Genomic DNA, 26950 nt, shown 5'->3' with positions numbered 1-26950 from the left:
CAGGGACTGTCGTGTTTATTTTACATGCAAAAGTTAGGCTTGATTTGCATCAGTTGATACCAGTGAACTAAAGATCAGTGCATGTTGTAGGTTTATTTCTAGGACACATATAAAATGGAAATTTCTAAATTCAGAAACCCCAAAGAGAGTTACGGCCTCGAGATGCCAGGTGTGCGAAGGAAATGCTAAAGTGCCAGTGGACTTTAGACCATGTTATTTAGTGAAGATTTACGGTACTTAGTGTAAGAGTATCGCCGTAACTCTGTCTGAAGTGCTGCGAAGTTTGTTCATTTACAGGCACAGTAAAACAGAATCCAGTTACCTAAGCGAAGAATTTCAGGTGCTCATTAGGGTTTTCATAAGCTAATTCGGCAGGCACACTATTTTCCAAGTGATCTAACGTTGTACATTTCAGACTTCTGAAGACGATGTACAGAACTGAAGAATTGCTTCAGTACCATCTTTTGCTTCGGATGTGTTCATGTTCCTCACAGACTTCCACAGCCTAGCACAATCACCTCAAACTTGACGCCCATCCAGTGGCTCTCCAGATAAAGTGTGTCAATGCAATGATGGCACAGCACCGCTACATTCAGTTAGATAACTTACCGGTAACTATTAGCTTCCTACGTTTTTACGGTGCCCTATAGCCTGCTTGTTTCCTGGTCCAAGCTTCCTCCGGGACGTTCTCATTATAATTTGCTGAACCTACCATTCGGACCTAAACATCTCGGTAACATAATCGGTGCCTCTCACAAAGCCAGTCCTTTTCTATAGAGTTTGCGTTCTTTCTTTGCGTTTGCATTAACTCTCCCTCATGGAACTGTTATAACTGAGCCCACTCCAACAGCGATACGAAGACGATGTACAGAACTGAAGAATTGCTTCAGTACCATCTTTTGCTTCGGATGTGTTCATGTTCCTCACAGACTTCCACAGCCTAGCACAATCACCTCAAACTTGACGCCCATCCAGTGGCTCTCCAGATAAAGTGTGTCAATGCAATGCAATGATGGCACCGCTACATTCATTTAGATAACTTACCAGTAACTATTAGCTTCCTACGTTTTTACGGTGCCCTATAGCCTGCTTGTTTCCTGGTCCAAGCTTCCTCCGGGACGTTCTCATTATAATTTGCTGAACCTACCATTCGGACCTAAACATCTCGGTAACATAATCGGTGCCTCTCACAAAGCCAGTCCTTTTCTATAGAGTTTGCGTTCTTTCTTTGCGTTTGCATTAACTCTCCCTCATGGAACTGTTATAACTGAGCCCACTCCAACAGCGATACCGGTGAGCCTCTAGAGTTTCTCTGTACACCGCATCGCTGATTCCTCGAATCCATCGTTTCCATATAAGCATTTTTGACCCTGACCATAAGGCTAACATTCCAAGGCCGTATGACCTCAGGTAGTTTTAGGCATCAGCTCAAAGAAAGATAAAGCTATAGTACTTTTCATCCTTGCTCGTGGTGTGTGACGAAGTCTGAATCGGATACTGCTGACTGTTTATGGCACTGTCCCTTTTTCCAGAAATCCCAGTAACGGTAAACCCCGTCAGTCGCGCTTTTGTTAAATGTAAAAGTATAAGCATGCCTGACGTTATGCCACCCAATAGGTGGAAACAAATATTAGAATCATCATTATGCCTGCTCAAGGGGAACGGCTCTGAGGCCTGATCATGGGGAAATAAGTGTACTCTTGCAGGCAACGGTACGTTCCAAACCGGTTTCTTTTTTAACCCGTGTGAATTTGTGAAAGAATTTTTTCACAGTTCAATCTAATTACAGAGTTCACTTTGAAATATTCAAGCGAGGCACAAATTTCCAGCCAGAAATTGTGGATTCGTGAGATTTATCAATGGAATGCGGTCCTACCTGTGTAAAATACGTAATGAAACGGGTGCAAGCCGCAAACTATGGAGATTTCCGTCCAAATTATTGCACAAAGTGGTGCGAGTCCTAAGAGGGCCCGGAGTGGCCGACAAATTGACTTTAGTTAGCGACACATGCCTGCACACGACATGCTGTAGCGCAAAATGGTTAAGAAGCGCCCGTAGGAGGTGGCTGACCAAATTGGTTCGACATGTCAAGGGGTAACATTTCATGAGGAATTACAAATACAAATCAGGTTTGCGAGGTAAACGCGGTAAACAGCAGGCTCAAATGAGGGAGGCATTTGACTGGGGTGAAGGAAGTACACGTCATTTGTTACATTTTCCACCCTTAATAACCTTTGCTTGATAACCGCCGCGGGTTTCGTCCCTGTTCCGTTGGCCTCAATCATGCCCCAAATCAGTGCAGGCTGCTGTCTACAGCCATTGATGAACCGCAACAAATGTGGATGAATTGAGTGTCCATGGAGTATAATACGTGCCATGTATTGCCACACCTGCGTGACCTGGTGGCACTTAAATTATGGGTTCATGGGCCGACTAGATAAGCCAACAATCTAACTCTAACGACCCGTTTGTCTGCGCCATCTGCCTCTACTTTAAGGATGCAATGCATTTCATAGTTAAAAAGAGAGCCATCAAAAGAAAAACCGTGTCCCTACTGCCAAATAGGAAAGGCCAGTGCGAATATTCCGCTTTAGCAGGGATAATCGACGCAAAACCGGCACTTCTTTCTAAAGCTCTGGAGGACCAAACGCGAGGAACACAGATTTGGGCGAAAGTCGATAATAAAATTTCTTCGCTGAACTTGTGCCTTGCGCTAACCAGTACGAGTCCGCTGACTGCCGTCCAGGTCTCCGGGGTGGCAATGAAAACGGCATCTTTGGTAGGCAGGCGCATGATTGCTAGCCGTTTGATCATCTGGGAGTAATTCTTCGGGGAAATCACTCTAACAAAACAGGCGCAGTGGATCTTTAGTAGTAAGTAGTGAATGGTAGGAGGCTGTGTTGAAGAGTCGAGGGATGTGCGGTCGGTTTATACGGAAGTACGAGCCTAATCAGAATGAATACGAGTAGAGCCACGGGTGATTACGCGTGGGGCAGGACAGCATTTAACTGGCTGAGCCGATGGTTCCCGTAGGGTCATTTCTGGATGTGTCGCAAATGCGACATTTTGTGAGAAGAGCGGGGTTTAGCAAAATGAGCGGGAACAATTCACCTTGTTGCGGACCGGATGGTTATTGACAAATCATTGACTGTAAAATGGGTACGCCATAGGGCAGGTTTTTTGTGGGTAACAGATTGAGTGATTCTGTGGATTCGTAACAGATGGCATTGGACGTGAAATATTTAATTTACATGGTTGGGGAGTGGTGGTCGTGATCCTTCGGTCTAATGCAACATTGGGGAGGGTGAATTTTGATGTCACTCTCTTGGAATGCGGGGATACAGGGGTATGGTAAATTCATTTTGAGCAATTTAAGCGGTGTTGTGGACCTGAATGCTGCCGTTTGTTTCAGTAGTCGAATGCAAAATCGGTGCTCAGCAAGCAAGCAAAGTTCGAAAAATTCACGAACAGCCAGACCCTCCAGCTATTTCCTATGGGATGTCCACGAATTCAGGTGGCCAATACAAGTAAAAAGAGGCAGGTTGACGATTTACGAATATACCATTAGGTGTTAGTTATGTGGCACAATTGGTTGTGTTTCCTTGTTTTTCAAACTAACGCATTATTATTCCGTTAAATGCTCAAGTTTCAATAATGAACTATTCTCTTCTATACAAAATCGATTTTATATTGACTGTTTTTATGACTCGATTCATTCACATTCATTTCTAGGTCTGTTGTTGAACATTTTGCCCCACTTTAAGCCACACAACTTTCCCATTTATTTTCCCGATAGCTAGCTGCCCTTTCTATGCCATCCTGTGTTGCCAACTGCCCAAGGTTCACTCTAGCCGTGTGATTCATCTAAAGTCTGTTCATTATTTGCTGTTAAGTTATTATATAATAATAAGGTTTATTCCCAACTTGTTGGTGGCATACCGTCCGGCATGATCATAGTTTTACAGTCAGAATGGACCATGACTGGAGGATTTGTGGGGGTGCGGGTTGCACAAAAAGAGGACAATATCATAAACAGTGGGGAATACCCGATGATATAGTAATAATAGGTTATTTCGCAACTTGTTGGGAAAAATGGGCAAGAGGTCCGACTAGATCAAAGACAGTCCGGTGTCATGAGCCAAACTGAAAACCATTGCTGGTCATGAGTGACCTTGGGTGGTTAGGTAAATGGCCGGAGTCACAACGAGCAAAAGTGGATATGGGGATGGGATAATTCAAAAGCACATGGCCTGTCTCAAAAATATGGTTTAATCTGAAAGTAAGCAGGCTCATTGCTGCACTGTTGTAGGGAAGTCAGGTGCAGGGGGATGGGTTGGATGGGGGCAAGTTGCTGATACATAGGGCGACCTGAACTCCGTATACGGTTTTGAACTTGTGCAACAGCCAAGCCGAAATTGCAGCAGAAATCCAGGCTAGCCAAATCTGAGCGAAAATTTATTGGGTACGGAAGAGCTCATCTTAGAGACGAGGCCAGATGAGAACTGCTCGAATGTGTAGCTACATGCTTGAGTGGAGGAGGGGTTGCGGTAGAGATTCTGGAGAAAATAGTCGCAGGAGTGCCACTGTTCGCTTATCTATACTGTCTGTCCACGTCCAATTCAATATATTGTTTGCTGCCCGCTTGCGACTACTGAACAAACGCGGGCAAAGTTCGTAGAATTCTGTTTCTCCGCTAGTGTTACTGACCGGCCGTCTTGAGTGAGACTCCACGTTACCCATCAGATAGTACACCTAAACCATGCTTTTGGGTTAATTAACCAATTCACTCCTTTGAGATCACGACTTTAGCGCAGGATCGTAGAGCAGGTTTAGTATGTCGTCGTTCGCAGACCGTGATTTTGCATCACCATGTAAGCTTGAGGCTTTTAGGAAAATAGCATGAAAGTCGTCCCGGGTTTTACCTACTTTAAGGGGCCAAAATTTTTTGCCCGACCATTTCAGTGGCTCAGGTGTTATTTTTGTCGGCTTTGTCTTAAGCGGGTGAACTTGCCCCGTTGTTGGCGGAAAACTGTGCAGTCAAATGATGTTTGCAACCGATTATCTGAGTCAGTCGTGTGGCCGGCGTTTTCTTACGGACGCTTTTGTGCAGGGGCCTGAAAGGAACTGAGAATAGGCTGAAAGAGGATGACGAAGGACAGATAAACAGAGGAAAACTTGTCAAACGGGTGAACCGTACTGGTGCACGCTATGCGAAAAAAGTGGGTGGTTTCAAAAAGGCAACGACTTATACAACGGAGCAGCTTCCGAGGAAACAAACTGAGTAAACTTCTTGTTTTGTGCTATCGCCTACCTACGTGGCACAGCCATGAGATATATAAATCAGACCGGACTTCCGTAATCTTTGAGTCACTTGAGGGAAACCACATCTGGACGGTAGCATTGAGTAAACGGTTGATAATTTGTGTCACTAGCAATCTCAATTGGTTCGGCTGGTGTTCGAATCTTCTGACTCAATGGAAACTAATTTTCTGGATCTGTTTAGCGCTTGGGCGAAAGAAGAAAATTTACTATGGGTAAACATGGATTTTGAAACAAAGAAGTAAATTCCTTTTGAAACAAATATTACTCGGTAATCTTTCCACTCGATTCAATACGTGTATGGTCGAGTAGAGGCCAAGGTCTGGTGTAATAAGACCAATGATCGCTCGTTCTACCGTTTTTGAACCAACTGCGAAAGGGCAGTGAAATAAAAGCAGACAGCCCGTATAAAAGCCTAAAGTATTAGGGGAAATTATTTCAGGGTTGTATCTGAGGATAATTAGGCGTGTTTTGACATTTTTGTAGAAAATAAAGGGGCAGCTAGTAGCGTTTGCGTATAAAACCAACAAAAATTAATAATTCGGGCCCACTTTAAGTCATAATTTTGAATCCTTTTGTAACACTGCGAGTCTAGAGGTCAAAACCAAAACCTTGAATTAAGGATTCAAGGCTGGATAACCCAATACCAAGGCTTTCTTGTGCATCGAAAGACTGTTCCTGTTTACGTTGAAGAAAGCAAAATTTCATAAACCACTGCTCTTCCTCCAATGGAGTGCATCCAAACTCAACTTCGACCCACACCGGTGAGAAATGAAGAACCGGACGGTCATGTTGAACTAAAACCCAAAACCTCCGCTTAGGCCTCGTGGCCTTCGAGTGTTGGGCTTATGGACGGGGTCATGAAATGCACAGGTCGAGATGATGAAGTGGAGAGATCAGCAAAGCGGATAAGCTGTACCGGGAGTCACAGAAACACGGTGTACAGCGAAACCGTATAGACTCAGTAATGTCGCTGTTGTTGGGTCGGGCATAATAGTTTCTTCGAAGATTGAGATGATGGCAGCATACAAGCCGAAACACGAAGCGTATAGGAAGTTGTTGAATTTTGTGGGAAGCACACGGTGTACGCGAAACCGTATAGACTCAGTAATGTCGCTGTTGTTGGGTCGGGCATAATAGTTTCTTCGAAGATTGAGATGATGGCAGCATACAAGCCGAAACACGAAGCGTATAGGAAGTTGTTGAATTTTGTGGGAAGCACAGACATGGAAACTGTTCAGTTCGAACGAAAGGTTCAGCAAATCGGAATGAATCTATCATTGAGGCAGCTGGAGTCATGTTGGTAGCTTGTTCGTACTTGCAGTTAATGGAACGGGTGGGCTAGAGGACACGGGTATGGCAGTGCCGTTCCATCATTGGCCGACATACTTCATTTTTCGGACAGTCCCGTAATGGATCTCACACTGATGGTCATTGAGCTGGGATATGCGACTCTGAACAGCGGGATTTTTTTCAGTCTAGCTGAGAAAATGAGGTGGAACAAAGCCGATATGTGATCGCAATTTTAGGTGCCTTTCGGGATCCTATTGTTGTAGAGTGGATAACAGCCAACCAGGTCATCAAAATGAGGCAGCTTCATGTTGGTAGCTTGTTCGTACTTGCAGTTAATGGAACGGGTGGGCTAGAGGACACGGGTATGGCAGTGCCGTTCCATCATTGGCCGACATACTTCATTTTTCGGACAGTCCCGTAATGGATCTCACACTGATGGTCATTGAGCTGGGATATGCGACTCTGAACAGCGGGATTTTTTTCAGTCTAGCTGAGAAAATGAGGTGGAACAAAGCCGATATGTGATCGCAATTTTAGGTGCCTTTCGGGATCCTATTGTTGTAGAGTGGATAACAGCCAACCAGGTCATCAAAACCGGGTAATGCCGAAGTTACTAGCTTGTGACAATGAGCGGATGGGATGAGACGCCTCTGGGGATACCCTGCAAAAAACCATCCATTTTACCAATGTCGAAATAAAAACCGTTAGCTAAGGTTCTTTAGTAAGCACGCGAAAACATCAGCAAATAGATAGCAAAATGTGCTAAAGAATCCCCTTGAACAAGTATCGGTGATAAATACGAAGCACCGCAGTGCAATGAGTTGCGATTTAATAAAATTGTACACCTTGACCGCACCCAAAGGACGAAAAGAGAAATTCTTAGCAAAACCAGTCCCAGAAAAGTATGCTGTGCATAAGTACGTCTAATTACTGCCGCTGAAAATCTACGGCTTCGAACAAATGGTAAGGTAACCTGATTACGAAGTGCTCATGGTAATAGGGGTAATGCAGGTGTTTGATGGATTAATTGGCTTTACCACAAATAATTTCGCTATCTAAAATAAGAACCGCCCCTCCATACACCGACCTTCGGCCAAAGTCTAATGATTGCCTCTCATTGAGCTGCAGAGTGGGATGCTGGAAAAAATATAGTATATATAATACAACAACCATATAACTATAAAAAATAATGCGACATGTATAAAATAATATATAGCATATTATGTATAGACAGTTTAAAACATCTACCGTCTTCCCAGTACACAAAATGGAAAACGAGGTAAGGAGCTAAAGCATATGCCCCCAAATGCAATGCCAACAGCATTCAAGGTAGTAAGCATGTTGCCGGTGCATGCAAATGAGCAGAATGTCGCAACTGATACCGCCCTAGTAGCACTACATCGATGCCTGAACCAGAATGGGTCGTTTTGCCTTGGACAGTTTTCTTACAAAATTTAGACTACACCCGAGACATAGAAGATCCTATGAAGTATGCCCCATGAAATAGAAGGAGACGCCCGACATATTGAATCACCGATTGAGGCCAACAAAAAGCATCCGGCTTTGGGAAATTTTTCAGACTTGTTGGTGTATCAAGGACCATAGACCGGTAAAAAGTTTTGGGTCCCTGAAGAACGAAGATATTTGCTCTTCAAGCTGCTTTTAGTGGTGTGCGTAGATTAACCTAAGGTTTCCTTAATATAGGTGTACAACAAAGTTCTTGCCGGACAGACGATCAACCAGTGGAATGCATACGCAGACAAAAATCCTCACAATTCCCCTAACTCTACCGCATGCCAACGAGGCACTTCCTTCGCTACCGGTATTAGTGGCAGAATACCGCCACTATGATCAATTCTTGATCGTCTCCAGTCGCTTTAGGGTGTTGAGTTCGATGTGTTACCCAAACCACCGTGATCGGACTTAACCAGAATGAAAAACCAGCACGCTACCTGTCAACTTCGCAACAAGAGCAAATCTACCACCTAATCATCTACTCTCGATGTGCGAATTACTCAGCCCCTCAGCCCTGAGATATCACAGGGCTTCTTGCAGACCGTAATCCCATCCCATTGTCATTTGACCAGCGTTCTGCCCTGTGTCTTTCTCTGGCACACTGGGCTTGCCCACCAGGGTAAACACCCATCCACTAGAATACAACGGTTCAAAATAAAACTAGTGCATTGACCGATTTTTTCATTATCGACTTCCTCTGTAAATTAATTAAGTTGAAAGAGGAACTAGCCCCCAGGTGAACACATGGTAATTACGGTACCTTTTGCAAAAATTGGCTGACAAGGGAAACTCCTTTGAATTGACATCTTCTAATATATTATGGTTACTGCAAACGGTCCACTTACACATGTTTGCGCCTTAGAAACCATACCTTGTTGTGTCAGTTACATTCCACACTGACTTCTGAGGGCGTGTAGTAGATCGTGCGTACTTTCCTTGAAATTTACAATCTCATAGCATCGATCTTGATCCCGCATTGCTTGCCGAACGATTCACTGCAACTATATTCCGAACTGCGACGCAATCACATAACCGGTAAGAGAACCCCTCCACGTCGCTTGAGGTGCGCATTTCTATATAGTATGCTTATTCGTCTCTCTTTGGCCAAACACTCGCATTTGTTTTGATAGGTGACTTCGATACTTTCACACTTAATGAGCGCTCTGCGGCAGTACGTTGGCTGCTTCGTATTCAGCGCACGAAGCTATTTTGATGTTTTGCCAACTGTACAAGCACGACCTCACTCCTCTGGGATACCGGCATGGTAGTGGACTTCACCTTCATTCTCCGTACAAGATCGGACCCCTTACAGCTAAGGCCATATAAATGACAAAATTGGAACCCTTTCTTAGCCCTGCCTGAACGTCACCAAGCACCATTCCGAGAATCTCCACTCCATTAGAGCTGCACGAAAATTTTTAACCTGCGAAGTTTGGAGTGGTCTGGCTACGCAGAAGCCACTTTACCACGGTGGGGCAAAGAAGTGAAAATAATAACTTTAGATTGAGTTAATGGTCAGATTGAACAGACTCACTAAGAATTGTTCTCTTCAAAATCGTTCGTTGCTGGCCTATCTTGGCGAATAAATAATAACCCAATCATGGTTGTCCAGGTGTCTTTTTTTGAACACTCCTCACACAGTAAATTTCGGAGATAGTCTGGAATGTTGAGATACCAGAGTTAGCGCAGGATACTCACGAATGACCGTTGTGAGCGTGAGTGAAATCAAAAGAGAAGGTTGAAGCACGTGACCACGTTCGTATTGCGTGAAATTGGTCAGATGCCTATTTCTGTAGTTTTTCGTTTTCAAGCTAGAACTTGTATGCATTTGGCAAAATGAATTGTTATGACGAAAGCAAAAGCTATATCAACATTAGTTTACGCTCACTTCCCTTCGCAATGACCGTCCTGGCCCGGGTTCGTCTGACGCCTGTCGTTTGATCTTAGCCGAACGACCACAACTTCGGATCCAAAATTATGACAGCACTTCATCTACATGGGAGACGATGTTAATTCATTCACCCTATGATGCCGAAAGACGGTGTGACCACCGTCATTTAGGGATATCGGCCATCTCAATCCTCAGCAAATCTCTCCCAACTTCCGCCCAACATACTATCTGTTAGCACTAGACTAAGGACCGGCTAAATTCCTACGGGTCTCCAGGAAACACTACATGTTTTTGTTATATGGTTGTCCTGGGAGCACAAACTCCCTTCAGCTTGCCGAGTTCAATTAACTTCAGCCCGTGCCCGTGGGAGTCAGTTCATGAGCCAAAATTTTTGCTCCCGGGTCCAATAGGCAAACCCAAAGAATGATTAACTGGCCGCACGTTATTTATTTCATTTGCCTGCATCATCCAGGCAATTCCTTCGTCTCCTATTTTTCTAATGGCCCGCGTTGTGATCCGGCAACTGACGCAGCTTTTGAACCTACTGTGTCTATCAAGTTAAATATTTCCCCAGATATTTTTTCGTGCATTTTATAGCACCACATGCACAAGTCCGCTCTTCTCAAACTTTATCGTTAGCATATGCCTGATTTGCTCTCCGCACTTCACATGAACTGAACTAAACATGGTCGAGGTTGACCTTATTGTTTGACTACTCTCCCGTTTGAATACTTTTCCCGGGCTCAGCCCCGGCGATCGTTGCCGCTTTGGTTGGTCGTGGGTCCCCTTGTTGTGCAGAATTTTCCGTGAAGATGGCGTGTGCCACCCTGAAGAGAAGTCAAAACTTCGATCTCTTGGATTCCTGCGCTTCTAAACGCCGTCGATTCGGTTCCTTTTTGAACACTCCCACTGTTTCCTTGGATGTACCTCAGTCACCGTTCGTCCCAAGTCAGCCGACGACACAGCGTATGTCCTTCGAAATTTACTTTTTTCCACTCTTTTTTGCACTCGGGTCCTTTGGAGGTGGAGGGAACGCATGTTTTTAGTCCTCATTTGCGATTCTTGTGTAGGTGCACAATGCTCATGCGCACATTGAATGGTGTCATACCAGTGTCACCTTCGGAGGAAGTGAAGCGCGATATTAGATAGTCTCCACTTTGGACCGAAACCAGGTCATTGACATCTCATGCTCCTGGTCGGATTCGACATTTCTTCACCCCACCGACGAAGTTTCTCATGTACGAGAGCAAGCTGTTGGGCCTGCTCAACTCCGTGCCGCCGCCCCACCATGAGACGGAATCACTTCGTTACAGCACTCACTTTTCCCGGCTTTGTCCTAAAGAGCGAGCGACCCATGATATAAAAAAAATCACTATGAAACCCCGATAGGTCGCAGCGATCACGTCGTCCTCGGCTTCTGTCACTAGAGCAACTTAGCGGCACTCCAGACTTACACTAGAATCCAAAACAGTGCGGCTAACTTTCTAGGGACCGGGACTGCATGCAAATGCCGACAACAAATTACGCTCGTCGTCTAGAATTGCTCGCCAATAACTACGGAGAAAGAAGTGTGCGGTAACCTTGCCCGAAGAAAGGTTTCGATAACACGACGAAGTAGTAGATGGTAGTACGTGACTGTGCTTGTAAACGACAGGAAAGTAAGCTGAAATGCTAGCATTATCCTGAGGAATTAAAGCAACTTACTTATCTCCGAAGACAAGAAAAGTTCACAATTATTGCTCGCAATACAATTCACAGTAAACTATAAACTGATTACACGTATCAATTGACCAAGGAAGATGCAGCACAGGATACTTTCACTTCATACGAAGGCTGAACCAGCGAACCTTATTAAAAAAACGGCAACAATGACGACACTAGATAAGAACCCTGGTGCATCACTGCCATGAGAAAACTCCCTTCTGTAAACAGCAAGGTCACTCAGCTGTTGATAACACGCGACCAGAAGGTCCGTCGTTCGAACCCGACCTTTGCCTCTCGACTTCCCCTGTTTAGGTTTGGGCGACCTAACAGTATTTCAGCCCTCGTGCTCCCTTCGGGTGGCGTGGCAGCCAGGCACCAGAAGTGTTACAGCTGGGTGATATTTTTTACATCACGCGATGGTCGGTGTGGTATGGGATTATTTGCAAGTGTGCAGTTCGTGGTTATATGTGGGCTTGGCTACTGCCAGGTCCCTACACCTAGATGTGGACGGTAAGGATCCTCAACTATAACATTTGGTTCAAAAGCCTAACCACAAGGCAGCGGGTTTAGGTTTGGGCGACCTAACAGTATTTCAGCCCTCGTGCTCCCTTCGGGTGGCGTGGCAGCCAGGCACCAGAAGTGTTACAGCTGGGGGATATTTTTTACATCACGCGATGGTCGGTGTGGTATGGGATTATTTGCAAGTGTGCAGTTCGTGGTTATATGTGGGCTTGGCTACTGCCAGGTCCCTACACCTAGATGTGGACGGTAAGGATCCTCAACTATAACATTTGGTTCAAAAGCCTAACCACAAGGCAGCGGTAGTAGTAAAACCACCAGAACCGCCTATATTTCTAGGAGGCAGGTCACAACATGCCCCAAACCTGGATGAACAGGAGACCGTGTCAGTCAGGCCTATACCTATTGACCCACCTGACATGGGCTCTGGGAGTGTCACACGACCACTCAGTCTAGCTCGGTGGGTTGTGTCTGTGCTAAAACCATCACACTATGGCAAGGTCGTCTCTTTGTGACGGCGTCAAATGCCACTAAACTAATCTGTGCGTCCTCTCCAGTGCCCCACAATGATGCTCATTTCACACCCCATCTGAACAACATAGTGCCTATCCCAATGGTGGCGGAACACAAATTCAGGACCTTCAGACGGGGCATTACCACAGCGAGAACTCTAGCCAAATAGATAATCGTATAGCTGTGACGCCCTTCTGGTGCCTAGCTGTCATGCCTCTCAAAGGTTGGACGAGGGCTGGGTAGTGCCAGGCTGCCCAAGCCTGGACAAGGGGAGTCGACAGTCGGAGGTTGGGTTCGGACCACGGACCTCCCGGCCAGTAAATTCGCGCTCTAACCACTTGGACCATGTTGCCCCCAACACCGAGCAACCAATTTGGAAAGAGTCTGACAGGATGAGCGCTACTAACTTCGAATTTCCGCCATTCCTTGCAGTCCCCCCGCAAAGGAGGATCACAGGGAAGCCACCCTTGAAAGCGGGTCGCACCAACAACACCCGAACATTTCGTAATATCACCCGCGAAGTCAGCCGTTGTCCACCTCGCGGTTTGCACCGGAGACAGCTGATAATGCGACTGATGCTTATGTGGTACACCCAGATGCCCTTTTTGTATTTACATTATGCCAGTACATTGACGCCATCCAACACAAGCAACGCTTCGGACACATCGGTGAGGAAGACCTTGGGATGCCTCAAATTATCCCTCTTCAGTGGCTGTCTCGCAACCGCGCACTGCAACTTATTTTAGGTGGTACACGCGGTCCGCGAGACTCAGTGATATGCCCTTTGGCACCACAAGTGATGCAAATTAGCAAACGTGATCTGGGTCTGACTTCATGCACTTCCGTCAGAGCTAACACAACTACCGAAGTTTGTAAAATTCAGTAGGGTATCCATAGCAGCGGGCATGGTCGGAGGCTTCATGTCCCTGCACTTCGAAAGTGCAAGGCGCGTGTCGAAAAATGGCATGATAGCGATCAGGTTGCTCACAGGAGCCTTTGTTCGGCTTTCGTCTTCAAATCTGAGGACGATGTCTGCGTGCTTCAGATGGACAAGGTCGCATGGGCAACTGTCTGGTTGTCGAGGTTTTGAAGGCCGGTTAGCGTTTGCTTCATATCATCAATCAATTTCAACAAAAAATGGAGATACTGGATGACGTTACTGGTAGGGAAGCTTTCGGAGAGCTCACCATGCTATCGGCCATTAAGAAGAGACGGTTTTTTGCCTCCGTGACCCATTCGGGTATACCGCGCAACACCCGGAATCTCACACCAGGTTGGTCATTGGGTAGAGGCCTGATAAACAGTTAGTCCTTCAGTTTGGTGTTGGAAAATGTGTGGCGACGTGTTCCGTAAAAATCCGCTTGAATTCCCCGCCAAACATTGCTGCTTTGTGATCAGGCTTTTGAGCCGAAGGCTTTCGTCAAGGACCTTTGTCTCCCTTTTATCTAAGTGTGGGCGCCCTGGCATTATCCCAGTCTACGTACAACCGTGTCATCTACAACAGTACTCTCACGACACATTGGCCGTTTTGTGCTGTCATAGCTCGGGTCGCATACAGCTGAATGGGTAAGCTAAAACGTTACTGCTGACGCCTGCGCTCTGAAAATTTCATGTCTTCCTTTTATTCCGCCTTACCCATGCAAATCCCAGCAATAGGACTGACCCTTTGTTCACCTTGCATCACACAGCTTCTGTGCCCGACTTCAGTGACAAACATGTCCATATCTTTTCAAACCCCGAAAGCCGGTCTGCTTAGCTACCTCTGATGTTCGCACACTGAAGAAAGCAGCACAAGGTGTGACACTTCCTCGTACCTCGGATCCCCTGTGCATTGATGTATGCTGTCTGCCAGAGACGCAAGTCGTGTCACTGAATTGACTGCTTCGCCATATATTCCACGTTCCAGCTAAATAAAAAAATCGTTAAGCTCTAACACCCTTCGGTGCCTAGCCGCCATGCTCCAGTCTGCAAGGCTGGGGTCGCGTTTGCTAATTTGAGAAACCTATGGCGTCAAAGTGGTGTATCTCTGAATCTCAAGGGAAGTGTGTATCAAGCTATAGTGCGGGCTGTTTTGTTGTATGGCTAAGACTTGGCTTGTTCGAGCAGCAGAACTGAGACGTCTTCAGATGTTTGACAATCGTTTTCTGTGAACTATAGCTGGTGTGGGTTTGTATCGGTATATCCGTAACGAGGCAAGCGAGTTTTCGGTTGTGCAACGGTTACTTTCATTAAAGAGTGTGTCCAGATGATGATGATGATGTGTGTCCAGAACCGGAAGGTGCGTTAGTTGGGGCATGTGTTACGTGTGCCTAGCCATCACTTGCCGAAGAGAATGCTGTTCTCCATACCCAACTCAGAGAGGTGGCATACCCCTTCACCTGACAGAGGGGTATGAAAAAAATCGTGAAACGAGGCTGAAGTCAGGTTTGAATCACGGACTTCCCGGTCAGTAAATTCGCATTCGTCCTTCAGTTTCCGGCCGCGCAACTATAGTGATGCAGATGCCGATGCCGATGCAGCTGGATATGGCCGGGTGGCGAACAAGCGGAAGTGCTACCTGATTGGATACCATATACTAGTCCCCTCTGCGTGATTTGTTGGCAACGTCTGAGAGAATCTAGAGAAGGTGAGGTTCATCGCATATTTGTAGTGTATACTTACGCCCCAGTGGACTGTACCTCTGAATATATTGTGCTCAAGGTGCTCTTACACAGTGGGCTTAAAGCTGAGAAATCGTGGCTCGTGTTGACTTGAACGCCCAGGTAAGATTAGGCGCTGCTGCGGCCTCATTGGGTGGTCGTCTTAAATTTTATACGAGATGCACGGACAAGGGAGGCCGCCTGCTTCAGATGTGTGCCGATCACAGACTTTGTAGTACCGATTTCCGGATCAGCGGGAGTCGCTTGATGACACGGTGCCTACTGACGAACCAGCCCCGAATCTAAATAGGCCACATCGCCGTCAGTTATCGGTGGTGATGGTCGATCACCGCCTGCCGCTTGTCATGTTTGCGTAAAACGCGCACACCTGGCTCAGTCCTTGAAGAGCTAGTGGACCCAGAAATCAAACAAGACTATCGGAACCGGCTCCTCGAACGCCCGCTGGACGGTCCGATGTCGCTCATAAACGGCCACTGGGAAGAAATATCCAAAACGTTGCGCACCCTTGGATTCAACGGACCCCAAGATTCTGGATCATCTATACAAATGGCGTTGCTTTGGAACCTGATGGTGTGTGAAGATGTGACAACCAGGTCGAAATCCCGCTTGATTCTAACCGTGCCACCGTAAAACGACGAAGAATCGGTGATGCCAGAAGACTCGTTACAAGAGGATACAAACTACTCTGTGGTTACTATGTTCACTGTGAGTACCCTTTTCGAAAGTGGGCACTATTACCGATTCACCCCTTTTGTCTGGGACGGAAGTTATTAATGCTTGAGAAGGGACACTTCTGACACTGCCGAGGTTGGATGGGACTCCGTATTCACTCCACGTCTCTTTTAAAGGTCGACATTCCGGATAGGGGACAGCAGGTGGCAACCTGAATCGGGCGAAGAATTGTGCCCAAATGTCCACATGCTCTCGTTTTTGTTGGGCCATTCCAAGTCCCATTGGATTTCGCTTATAAGAAGCTTCAGAGGACTGTTCGAATAACATCCTGGCGCTTCCTTCATTTCTTCGGCGTTTCGCATCCACCTAGCTTCCCGATCTGTATGGACATTCACTCTAACTGTGGTTGCAATCCGGGCGAACCTGTCGCAAGGTCTCCAGCCAAGTTACGTTTTTATCAGAGATTCACTGTTTGGCTGAGGTTGCACCGCGAGCAAGAATTGATTGGCGCTTCGGATATCTACAATGGGGCGAGATGGTTCAAGTGGTTGGAGCGCGAATTTGCTACCCGGAAGGCCCGTGGTTCGAATCGGAACGATTATTATTATTGCCATTATTATTACTGTTATTATTATGCCAGGTGATGGGTGTTGACTAAGTCCTCAATGACTAAGCTAAGCGTGTGCGTCATGTGTAAACTTGCAAAGAGCAATGAAAAGTCGCAGCGGACAAGCTCATTGTCGGAGCTCATGCAAGAATTCCAAAAGGAGTTGTGGATAGTTACCAACCTTCGCAACCAGTAACGGCAATATGGCCCGTTTCGTTTCGGGACTGGTTCGTTCGTGGGTACCGTGTAGTCAGATGGCGTCTGCTCTTACGGAAATATGGCTTAAAAAAAATCTGTGGTCGCAACACATCCGCAGCAGGCACTTTCCGTTGTAGGTGCATCTCGCATCCAAGCCAAGACGACCATCTAAATGGACCTCGGCAGCGCTACGTCTACCCACGTGAGCTTTCTTGTCACCAACAACTACAGCAACTTTTGAGCTCTCGGGTCATTTCGCGATTGTGGCATAGCAGTTAGGCACCGCAAGGGTACTACAGCTGGTCGATCTTTATTATTTCGTGATGGAAGCTGCTGTGTTCTGGATTGATTGCCAAAGTGGGATTTCATAGTATAGCTCATTGGGAAATAGACGCACACAAATCACTACAGTGCAATGAGGTGTAGTCTCTTCAGAAACACCGTGATGGACCATTTGCGAACACGGAGCGACAAGAACAGTGTGGGTCAATACACAAGGGGTCGTGTTTTACGATCTCATTCTGACGAGAGACAGATGGACCAAAGTCCTGGACGCCGGAATGGAGGGGGACTTCTTCAGGGGTACAGCACCATATCCTGGCAAACCTAGCCGCTTACTAGATAATATCATCATCATCATCATCATTGCACACCATCGGTGATCAATACTGATACTTTGCTTTGGAGATGCTAGAGGCTTTCGGTGGTGGCTGATTCGCAGGTGTCGTGGCCAGGTCTGATGAAAGACAAACCGGTTCTGGTGTATGGGCCTACAAAGGGAGAGTTGTTAATGAGGTAGTGGGGGGAGTGGAAGAAAAATTATAAGACACTAGTAGCATGTTTTCGTTTTTCCTCCAATGTGTGTGCAAAGGGTGGCCCCGCTGGTGATATTACACGCCGCTGGATGTGTAACTTTTTTTAGTTCGCTTTTACGCGGGCTTGGAAACTTTCATTGCACCCAGACCTATGTAGGAAAACGATTTGGTCTTCATCCAAATCCTTTGGCTCAAAAGCCTGAACGCAAGGTAGCGTTGTCTGGCGGAAAATCTCAGTCAGTAATCGGTGGACGAAGCTCATTGTTGCAGTTAGGTCGGCCGAGTCGTATCTGGATGTTTTATCCTTAGACCCTAAAGATCTCTGCGAAAATCCCTCGTACCCCTTTAGACGCCAGAGGCAATTTCGGACAGTAGTAGGTGGTTTCATGAAACAAAATGCCGTCACGTGATCATTGACGTCTTCAGAACAACGGGTCCTCTTGATCTGCCTCCATGCAGGTTGGTACAAGCAAACCAACTCAAACGGTTTTCACAGGAACAGATCTTTGTATGGACATTCGAATGTACTGCTTGTAACACCATCATGCGGCAGAGATTTTGGTAGATTTTCCCCTGAAGACTGTTTGCTACGAACGGTGGGGGTGCCCGAATAGCGCGTGCGTACGGGGGGTAAACTCGCTCACTTGGAAAACTGCACAAGATCTCGTAGACTGGCACAAGCTTTAACGTCAACACCTGTTGACAGCCCCTATCAACCTATGCATACAGTGCGATTGTCTTTCAGACACAGTTTGAAGACTTGCTGAACCAATCATATCCTTCTGGCCAATACATGCTTTAGGTACAAAAGGACTCGGCATCCGTCCATTACAATTGCCCGGTTCAGATAGGGATATTGATCAGTCAAGCTGAAGTACGTCGTTGCACATGTTCTTATTAGTTGAAATAACATTTAGAGGAGGAATCTCTGGCTCTTTGTTAATCGGTAGAAGAGTTCTCACTTCAATGGCTTTTTATACACAAGGCTGGGTAATTCCTTTACCTCCCGTCACGATCCAGTGGTTTCTTGTCAGACGACGGTATGGAATCATCAACGGAGGTCAAGCTGAAAACCCACTGAGCCAAGAGGAATGCTTGCGCATGCCTAACTTTTTGCCGGTAGTGACTTGCGGCAGCTTCTACGAAGAGCGCGGTCATGGGGCGAATGATGAGCAGATGAAATTGACGCAAAGCTGGGGGGAGGTGATGTTATCGCTCCGCTGGATAACCCCAACACACCCTGATGGATAAATGCAGTGTAGGAAATGCCTCTATCCATGTGACCGAACTATCATCAGCAATTAGTAAAGATAATCCGTACAGTTTGTATGGAAACTTGTTGAATGTGTTCGGTGGAGTATAAGCGTGGGTAGCCAGTCATTCTCGCCTTCCTGACTGTCGCGTGCCTTATATTGAATCAGCGGTTCTAAAGGCAAATTATCGGTGACTCGTGGCCTTAGTGGTCAAGTTGCGGAGTTCCAGAGGAAGCCTCATGCTGAATGAGGTGTCCTTGAATTCATCCGTACTTTCAGACTTGACAACGCACGCCTTTCTGTACTGTTCATAACGAAGTCTTTTTTCTGTCGATGGGAACAATGTCTCTTGTCAGAGTTTTACACTATTTGACTCCCGATCGTAGCGGAGAACGAACAATGGTGTACCGTAAATGATAAACGGCCTGGCGTCCTGGACACCGCTAACTGCAGAGCGTCCGGTTAGTTACTTTGGTTGGGTAATCAGTTGACTGTTGTGGACAGTAGGTTTCCCTTCAGCAATAAGTGCAAGGTTATCGAGCTGTGATGTCAATGTCCTGATGTGATAGAATGTCTAAGGAGAGCTTCAGAAGGCAATAGTTGGTTCGACTACTAAGGTCATGGTGCAGCACACTCTGTACTTTTGAAGCGATTTTAGAGACCAAATGTAGTTCTAGTGCCTGTGTGGGATTAATAAACAATCGAAAATCAAGTCCAACACCACAACTTTCACGTTCGTCACACGTTAATTTCATGCGTACTCGGTAGTTACAAGTGATGAGCTGTAGAATACAAATGTGTGTTTCAGTTTACCACAAAGTTCGCATCATTTTTAGACTGTTGTTGAGGGCCGTGCACAATCCTTGCGTTGGCTGTGGAGAGGCGGATGGCAGTCGCGCGTATGCGGTACCGAAACGTCACAATGGACAGCAGTACAAATTGTACTTAACTGCCACGTAGCCATGAGAGGTTTTAGTATTAGATGAATGGAAGATGGAGGGGTATAGACTTAGCATAGAGCGCCCTAGGTTCATGGGGATAGAGTAGGGTAGTTGGCCTTTCAATTAGCACTGAAATAAACACGTGAACACCGTTGTGTTATCAGACGGTTATCAGACTGCTTAGACATATCTACGAACCTTACAGAGCATAGGCCTACCGTAGACAAACTGAAGCTATTCATCCTCGCTCAGTCTTAAGAGGGTATCTACCATGGCACCGGCTGCTGACGTGTCGTGCACAAAGCACCACGTTTGTCCAGTCAACTACGTCAACCAGGAAATCATGAATAACCCAGTATCTCAGCTCGACAATTATCGTTTCCGTTTCGAGTTGACGTGTCCAAAACAGCAACTTCGTAGGTCTGGTTACGTAGACCACGTTTGTTTTCTTAAAATAGACTTGTTTCATACATCTGAAGCTCTTCATCAGTGTTGACGCTGGTGTTGAAATCAGAGCACCAACGGCGCATGCTCGCCATCATCTGCATTGTTAGCATCATCCAAGCTAGCATTGGCTTCTGTCTCAACGTGTTTGCCTGTTTTTGAGACCACTGGCCGCCATTTTCACAGCTAGAATCCACATAGTATCGAACGATCTAGTTCAGTTATAGCACCCTTTTGGCTCCTAACTGCCATGCCACCCGAAGGTTGCACGAGGGCTGAGATATTCCGGGTTGCTCAAGCCTAGACAGGTGAAGTCGAGAGGCAGAGGTCGGGTTCGAACCACGGACCTTTCGGTCAGTAAGTTCGCGCTCTAACCACTTGGGCCATCTCGAACGATCTAGCATGCGTATTTCGCGTTGCGGAGTAGGTATGATTAATGCGACGTCGATATCGATGAGAGTGCAGGTTGTTAAAACTACGTCAACTGCGTGGGGTTGCGGTTACAGTATAATTAAGGTGGCATTTGAAAACTCCCTATTTGATGTCTACATATGCCCAAAAATTGTCAAGTTTAATAGGACCAGTGGTGTCTTCTCTTAGATGGCTTTTCCCGCATAGTTCGTAAATTAAAGGTTGAGTAACTCGGTAAGTCTCGCCCGGTTCAATATTTTACAGTTCAACTGAAACGACGAATAAAAGAAGAAATCAAGCGTCTTCAACGGCGACGTCTCATTCCTCGCTTTCTTGGGACCCCTGCGCCTGCCACACAGACCACTTTCGGGAGTGAACTGCGTGAGGATAATGGTGAGTCAGAAAATTTTTACACTTACTGCCACTGTGTGCTTCGGTCTGATCCGACCTATTAAGGCTGCATGCTTCTCTTGGTCAAATGTATTGACATTCATAATTTGTGCTTGTACCGTTTGCAAGTATTTGCCAATCTCCGTAACTCCAAAATCAAGACTTTCGCTTCTGTTAGGCTCCGCAATAACCAATAGGCCTTACTCGCATGTGACTGGACCAGCATCGAAGCCGGATCTTGGTAAAAAAAAAATGTGGACCTTACAACCATTCATGTCCCAATATCCGCTAAATGACGGTTGCTAATAGTCGCCCTGGTGTTGTACATGTTTTTTATCCGTTTTCGGGCTGAGCCCCGAGGTATTACTGTCATTACGGCTTCTGGCCGAGAAGCTGTAGGTTCGAGTTCATCGCATTATTCTTTGGTAACGCGCGAATTGGTTTGAGCTCTCTGACCATAGGTAAAGTCTGTACCTGGGTTATTTGGCAGTTATGACAAATTGTTTGCTTTTTTCGGATGCTCTCTTTACTTGAGGGAAACAGATTCGCTGATTTCGAACGCTGCGCACCAACAGACATGCCTTTTTCTCCACAGTCGTTTTTGTTTCCTAATCACTCCCTGTAGTAAACTCGAGCACAGAAACTTCTATCGGGTTGCCAAAGTCTGTTTAGGGCTATCAAGATGCACTGAAAGCATGAAACTTTCGGTCAGTTTTACTCATTGAGCCCTTCTACGTTAGTTTATGATGTGATATAGGAAATAAGAATGTCCCATCAGCGTCATTTTGCCTGTATTTTCACAAGGTTTCGATGCGCGCCTCACTCGTTTATTCTTGAAACACTCGTGTGTTCACTGCTGAGGGTGTCAGAGCTTATGCTTTAACGCCCTTACAAGCCCAGAATTCATTCTCCACTATTTTGCGGTTCTTTCTTTTGAAATCACTGAAAAACTTCCGCATTTGTTGTCTTAACTGTATTCATCTAGTTCCCATGTTTTGCCTGTTTTTATTGAGGTTGTGAAACGACGTTTCGCTACTGCCCAAACGGCCTGTTTAAGAGCCAGTTGTCCATTGTGTCTATCGACGCACTCGCTATTAGCTTTCGTGACAAAGCATTTGCTGGAGCAGAACCGGTCTGGGTATCATCATCATCATCATCAACGACAGCATGACATCAGTGCTCAACACCAATGCTTCACTGCCGTACAGCCATGACTTATTTGAAAGCCTTATTGTAAAGAAAAGAATAAAGGTGGATGGGGGAGGGACTTAGTGCTAGCTTAACACAATCATTCCGAGGTGCCTACACCTCCAGAAATTCACTCAGGCAATCTGGACAGAAACTGACAACAAGAACGCCACTGACATCGGGTGCCAGCCATATCTTGTAGTGTCTCCAACCAGGCACAGCGAGGATCACGCGGTCCCCATCCTGGAAGAAGAAATCATGCCATCGACCGGGTCGCCTTAATCCCCGAATGCAGCAGGATGGGGAAACGAAATCAGACAGTAACTTGGTTCTGACACCATAGCCTGTTTTAGTGGCGCGCTCGCCCAGTCGTATAATAGCACTTCGTACTTTGAGGGTGAGAGACGCAATTCGAAACGCATGGTAACATCACTTAGGTTATTTGGTGTGTTTCTTATCTGAATGGAAACTGAAAGAAGTAGCGCAACATTGGCCAAATATTCAATGAATTTAAGGGCTTCCCAGGAAAGAAGGTCCAAAATTAGGGTGAAAGACAACAAAAGTTTCTCACTTAATTAATCCACTATTAGGTTATGGAGAAAAGGTGACAAACAGTAAGCCTGAAGGGCACCACTTTTGGTCATGTTGGGAGAGTATTCCCAGCAGACCTTAACGCGCCCGCAGGTATATAGTATGATGGTTGGAGGACTGTGAAGAAAATGCGTGGCACACCATTGAAAGATAGACATCCCCACAAAGCAGCGCGACCGAGCCGGACATTACGTTCAGACATGAGAACAACAATTATTGTTTTTCTGTGTGACGATGCTCCAGCAGTTGTCGTGAGGTAGAGATATGGTAAATGCAGCCACGACCCGAACGGATCTGGGTATAAGTCATTTGATCATTTTGCCAGTAAGCCGATAAATGACATCAGTGTGCGCATACATCAACACAAGTCCTGACTTTAGGCCCTATCCCGAAGCGTGTGCTAGTCAAGATTCCATACACTAAGAACGTGTAGTCTATGTGGAGATGTTATCGGTGCAATCTTTATAAGTTTCAGGTTATTTCTTAGACAGTAGAAGTCAACTGAAAGACACCTAACATGCGATTTTAGCCCTGATCCTTGCATCGGTACACTCAGAGAATAATAATCCCGCTCATAAACCGATTGTGCGCTTTCGCTAAGTGGGCAGTCAAGATTTATAGTTTTCAAGCAGACGCATAAAATGTTTCAAGGGAGATGCCGTGATCTTTCTTGGAAGCACAACTCCTGATAAAGAAATAACAGGCGTTTACCTAGAGTCTATAAACAACCATTGTGCGTTTCATTGTTCTATGCATCGGCACTTTTTTACAAGTTCATGAACCCTGTATTCACCTAGTCCGCTTTATTCGCAACGGTCGTACGACTTTTTCAGCGGCCGTTGCATCGTGTAGTGGGAGTTTCCGGTCCATGGCTCTCCGGTCCCCCCAACCAGATAGCGCAGATTCGGATGGTGACCAGTCACCAGTGCGTTCTAGCGAACCCACTTTCCAGAGCTTTCAGTCTGTTAACCGAACGTCAGTCGTGCTTTCCACAACGCCTTTATCTCCTCGGATGCCTTCCCCAGCCCGTACCCTCGATTCAGTTCCAATCTTTACACTTCCACAAGTTACTGCTCTTTGTGATCGGCTCATCAAAGAGCGCGAGGACGAACTTCGCCAGGAGTATGACCTTATTTTATCATGCAAATTAGCAGGTACGTTTTGTTCTTCAGATTGTCACTATTGTGATGCGCGAAGAAAGCCTCAGTTATTATAACTAGTTTACGGTAATTCTCTTACGTACGGTTATACGATTTTCCACGCCTTCATCTAATACTAAAGCTGCTGCTGTTAGAAGAGCCTGTGGCGTTTGAACGACTAAGCACCTTAATGGTGCATTTATCTCGCCTGTTGAGGTAAAAAAAAAACTGGCCACACAACATATTACCCAACTGTACAAATGTGCTTCGTAAAACCGGTTGCTAAAACAAAACATTTATTTGATGATGGCTGTACACTGATTGGTGGACATTTCGGAACACGTGATACATAACCCACACAACAATTACCCAACTGTACAAATGTGCTTCGTAAAACCGGTTGCTAAAACAAAACATTTATTTGATGATGGCTGTACACTGATTGGTGGACATTTCGGAACACGTGATACATAACCCAATTGTCACTCCCAGAGACACGACGTGACCCGCACAGTTTCTGGACATCATTTGCTTCGAGTAGGGAATATCTGAATCCAGTTAAGTTATGTGTTTGGATGAAAGCGCCTACTCGGAGAAACCACAATCATACCGAGGAGGAAACGGAAAGTTGCATGCTATCTTCACAGAGAAACAAAGACACTAATTTCCTAGCTCACCGTGCTTGCTTCTGTGTCTCTCAGCGTCAGCGGATCCGACTGCCACACTTCGCTGGGCATTGTTTTCTTGGTGAGGTGCTCTTTCGGATCATGCACCCTTTATCCAAGTAGCTTCCCTAAAGAAGCGTCTTTGGTACCTCACATCTTTTACAATATGAAACTTTACGGACGATCCATTCAGTGTCATCACTACAGGCGGTAAAATAAATGTGAGAAATCGGGTGCTTCTTGAACTAACTATCAGTCACCAATGTTTTTATTCGTCTCTGCTTTTTCTATGAGACAGTACGGTAGTCTTTTTTAATAGCAGACATCCCAGAGGGGGCGAAAACAAGTAATTGTGACGTGTGTTTGTTCTTGGGTTTGATAACACACCCGACATTTTAGCTTGTAAGAAAAGTGAGTTTAGAGTAACTAGTCCTTTTAATCAAGTAAAATAAGGGGAACTTACTACTAGCTTGCTCGACATAGTGCTTTGAAAAGGGTAACCACTAGCGATTAAAAAACATGGGATATTCCCCATTATTCTTGTCATTCTGCTAAAGGTGGTTTCGAGATTGCACGTACTCCTTCCGAGAAAGCAACTCCGGATGGAATATGGTGATGTGAGGGATGTTCTCATAAGGATCACTGTATGATGAGGGTGGACTACCTAGGCTTCAATCTTTTCCAATATCCAATCGAATGCACAACTCCTTTCTATGTATTCACGATGTCCACAATTGGGAGTCGTACGCCCCCTGGGATGGTTTTGGTGTGCTAGCACTAACTCCCTGCACTCCCCTGTTTTTACCGTTGGTTTACGGATTGTAGGTGCACTTACTGACTAGTTTGGGGTAAAAACTGCAACAATGATATAGCTCTCCCAGAGTGATAGGTTACAAAATTTGACCAGTGCTTTGTGTGCTTTTCCCTTGATAGTCCAGTCTCTGAGCATGCACCTACGAATGGGTCCACTTCTCCTCGTGGGGCAAGAAAGTCAGCAATCTTGGATGTCAGCTCCTGCTATTCCTACGTAGTGCCTTATTTCGATATCTTGAACGTTGGTCTAACTTAGCCCTTTGCGTCGCGCATCCGGTCGGGAGACATCATAGACAACCCAATCATCTAAAACTTGTTAGTGTCATTCGCACATTATTCTTACTTTACGGTATCATTTATCACTTGCATACACCTACTCATGTGTATTTTGGTTGTTGGTACTTTGAGATCATAGGTTCTAACTTTTCTTTATTTCTGACTACAGCCGTACTTATGAACTTGATGTATCATCTGCTTGTTTTTCGATAGAGCAATATGAAGCTTTTTTGAAGTTCAACCACGATCAGTTGCAAAGTCGATTTCAGAACACGCCCATGAGCTGTAAGTCAACAGTAACCACTGGATAATAAAAATCCGATGTTCATTCAAGCCTCTGACGTCAACGTTTACCTCTGAAGCACTGACATCGGTTATTATCATTATGCTAGTATCATTAGTTGTCTTTTGAGCTCTCCTCAGTGTTTGTTCTTATGTCCATTTCATGTGTTCTTTTTTGTGAGGGGTGTCCTGTCGTTTCTGCTTTGTTTCCCACTTGGCCAGTTACTTGATATGTTAAAGTACATGCACCATTAGTTCACTTGAAGTTGTTCCTTTCCATTCGTTTTACCATCTGTCCACTCATATATTCATCCAACAACGTCAACGACAGTTTTTAACAGTTTCTGCGTAGTCCGCATCATTGAGCTTAGCATTTCTATAGGAGTCCTTACTTTAAATGACCACAACAAATCTCCTGGTCATCCACGGGTGAACGTGAAGTCTCTCCAAAGAACGTTCATCCATCTTCTTGGCGGTTACAGAATTTATGCAAGGCTCCTCACGGAAAGCCCTTCAGTCGATTGCTGGGTCTTGACCTAATAACTGCCACTGAGTACACTATGGAGACATAGAGACCATTCACCCAAACTTTAAAGACAGCTGTACTGGAATCTGATTGTTGCGCGGATCGATCGTTTGTCCAGTTAGATGTTCAGGAGCCCCAGCGCATTTTGCCGCCACCCAACCAGATGCATAATCATTGTCAGCTGTAATAACCGCGTACTCGTCGTACAGTGGTTGCAGTTGCCGCAGTTTCGTTCACCGATGATTTGGGGGAGAGGGGTTAGGTAGCTGCGCATTGCAGGCGCGAGCTGGTAAGTTGGTGCATAAATCCAGCACTCAGTGGGGTG

The 26950-nt window shown here is 45.8% G+C and overlaps 1 protein-coding gene across 1 annotated transcript in view; it reads left to right on the top strand.

The window, feature by feature from the left end:
• Positions 1–6904: 6904 nt before the first annotated feature.
• Positions 6905–26950, top strand: part of T265_05565 (hypothetical protein) — a gene marked incomplete at both ends in the record, with an annotated part of 26076 nt that continues 6030 nt past the window's right edge. Inside the window, 5 exons of the mRNA XM_009170606.1 lie at positions 6905–6974; positions 10766–10984; positions 21020–21148; positions 23758–24078; positions 26031–26102. Coding sequence (XP_009168870.1) covers positions 6905–6974; positions 10766–10984; positions 21020–21148; positions 23758–24078; positions 26031–26102 — 811 coding nt within the window. The remainder of the gene's footprint in view (positions 6975–10765; positions 10985–21019; positions 21149–23757; positions 24079–26030; positions 26103–26950) is intronic.

This window comes from Opisthorchis viverrini, assembly GCF_000715545.1.
Source record: "Opisthorchis viverrini unplaced genomic scaffold opera_v5_104, whole genome shotgun sequence".
NCBI lineage: Eukaryota > Metazoa > Platyhelminthes > Trematoda > Opisthorchiida > Opisthorchiidae > Opisthorchis > Opisthorchis viverrini.
This window is presented reverse-complemented; position numbering and strand designations above follow the sequence as displayed.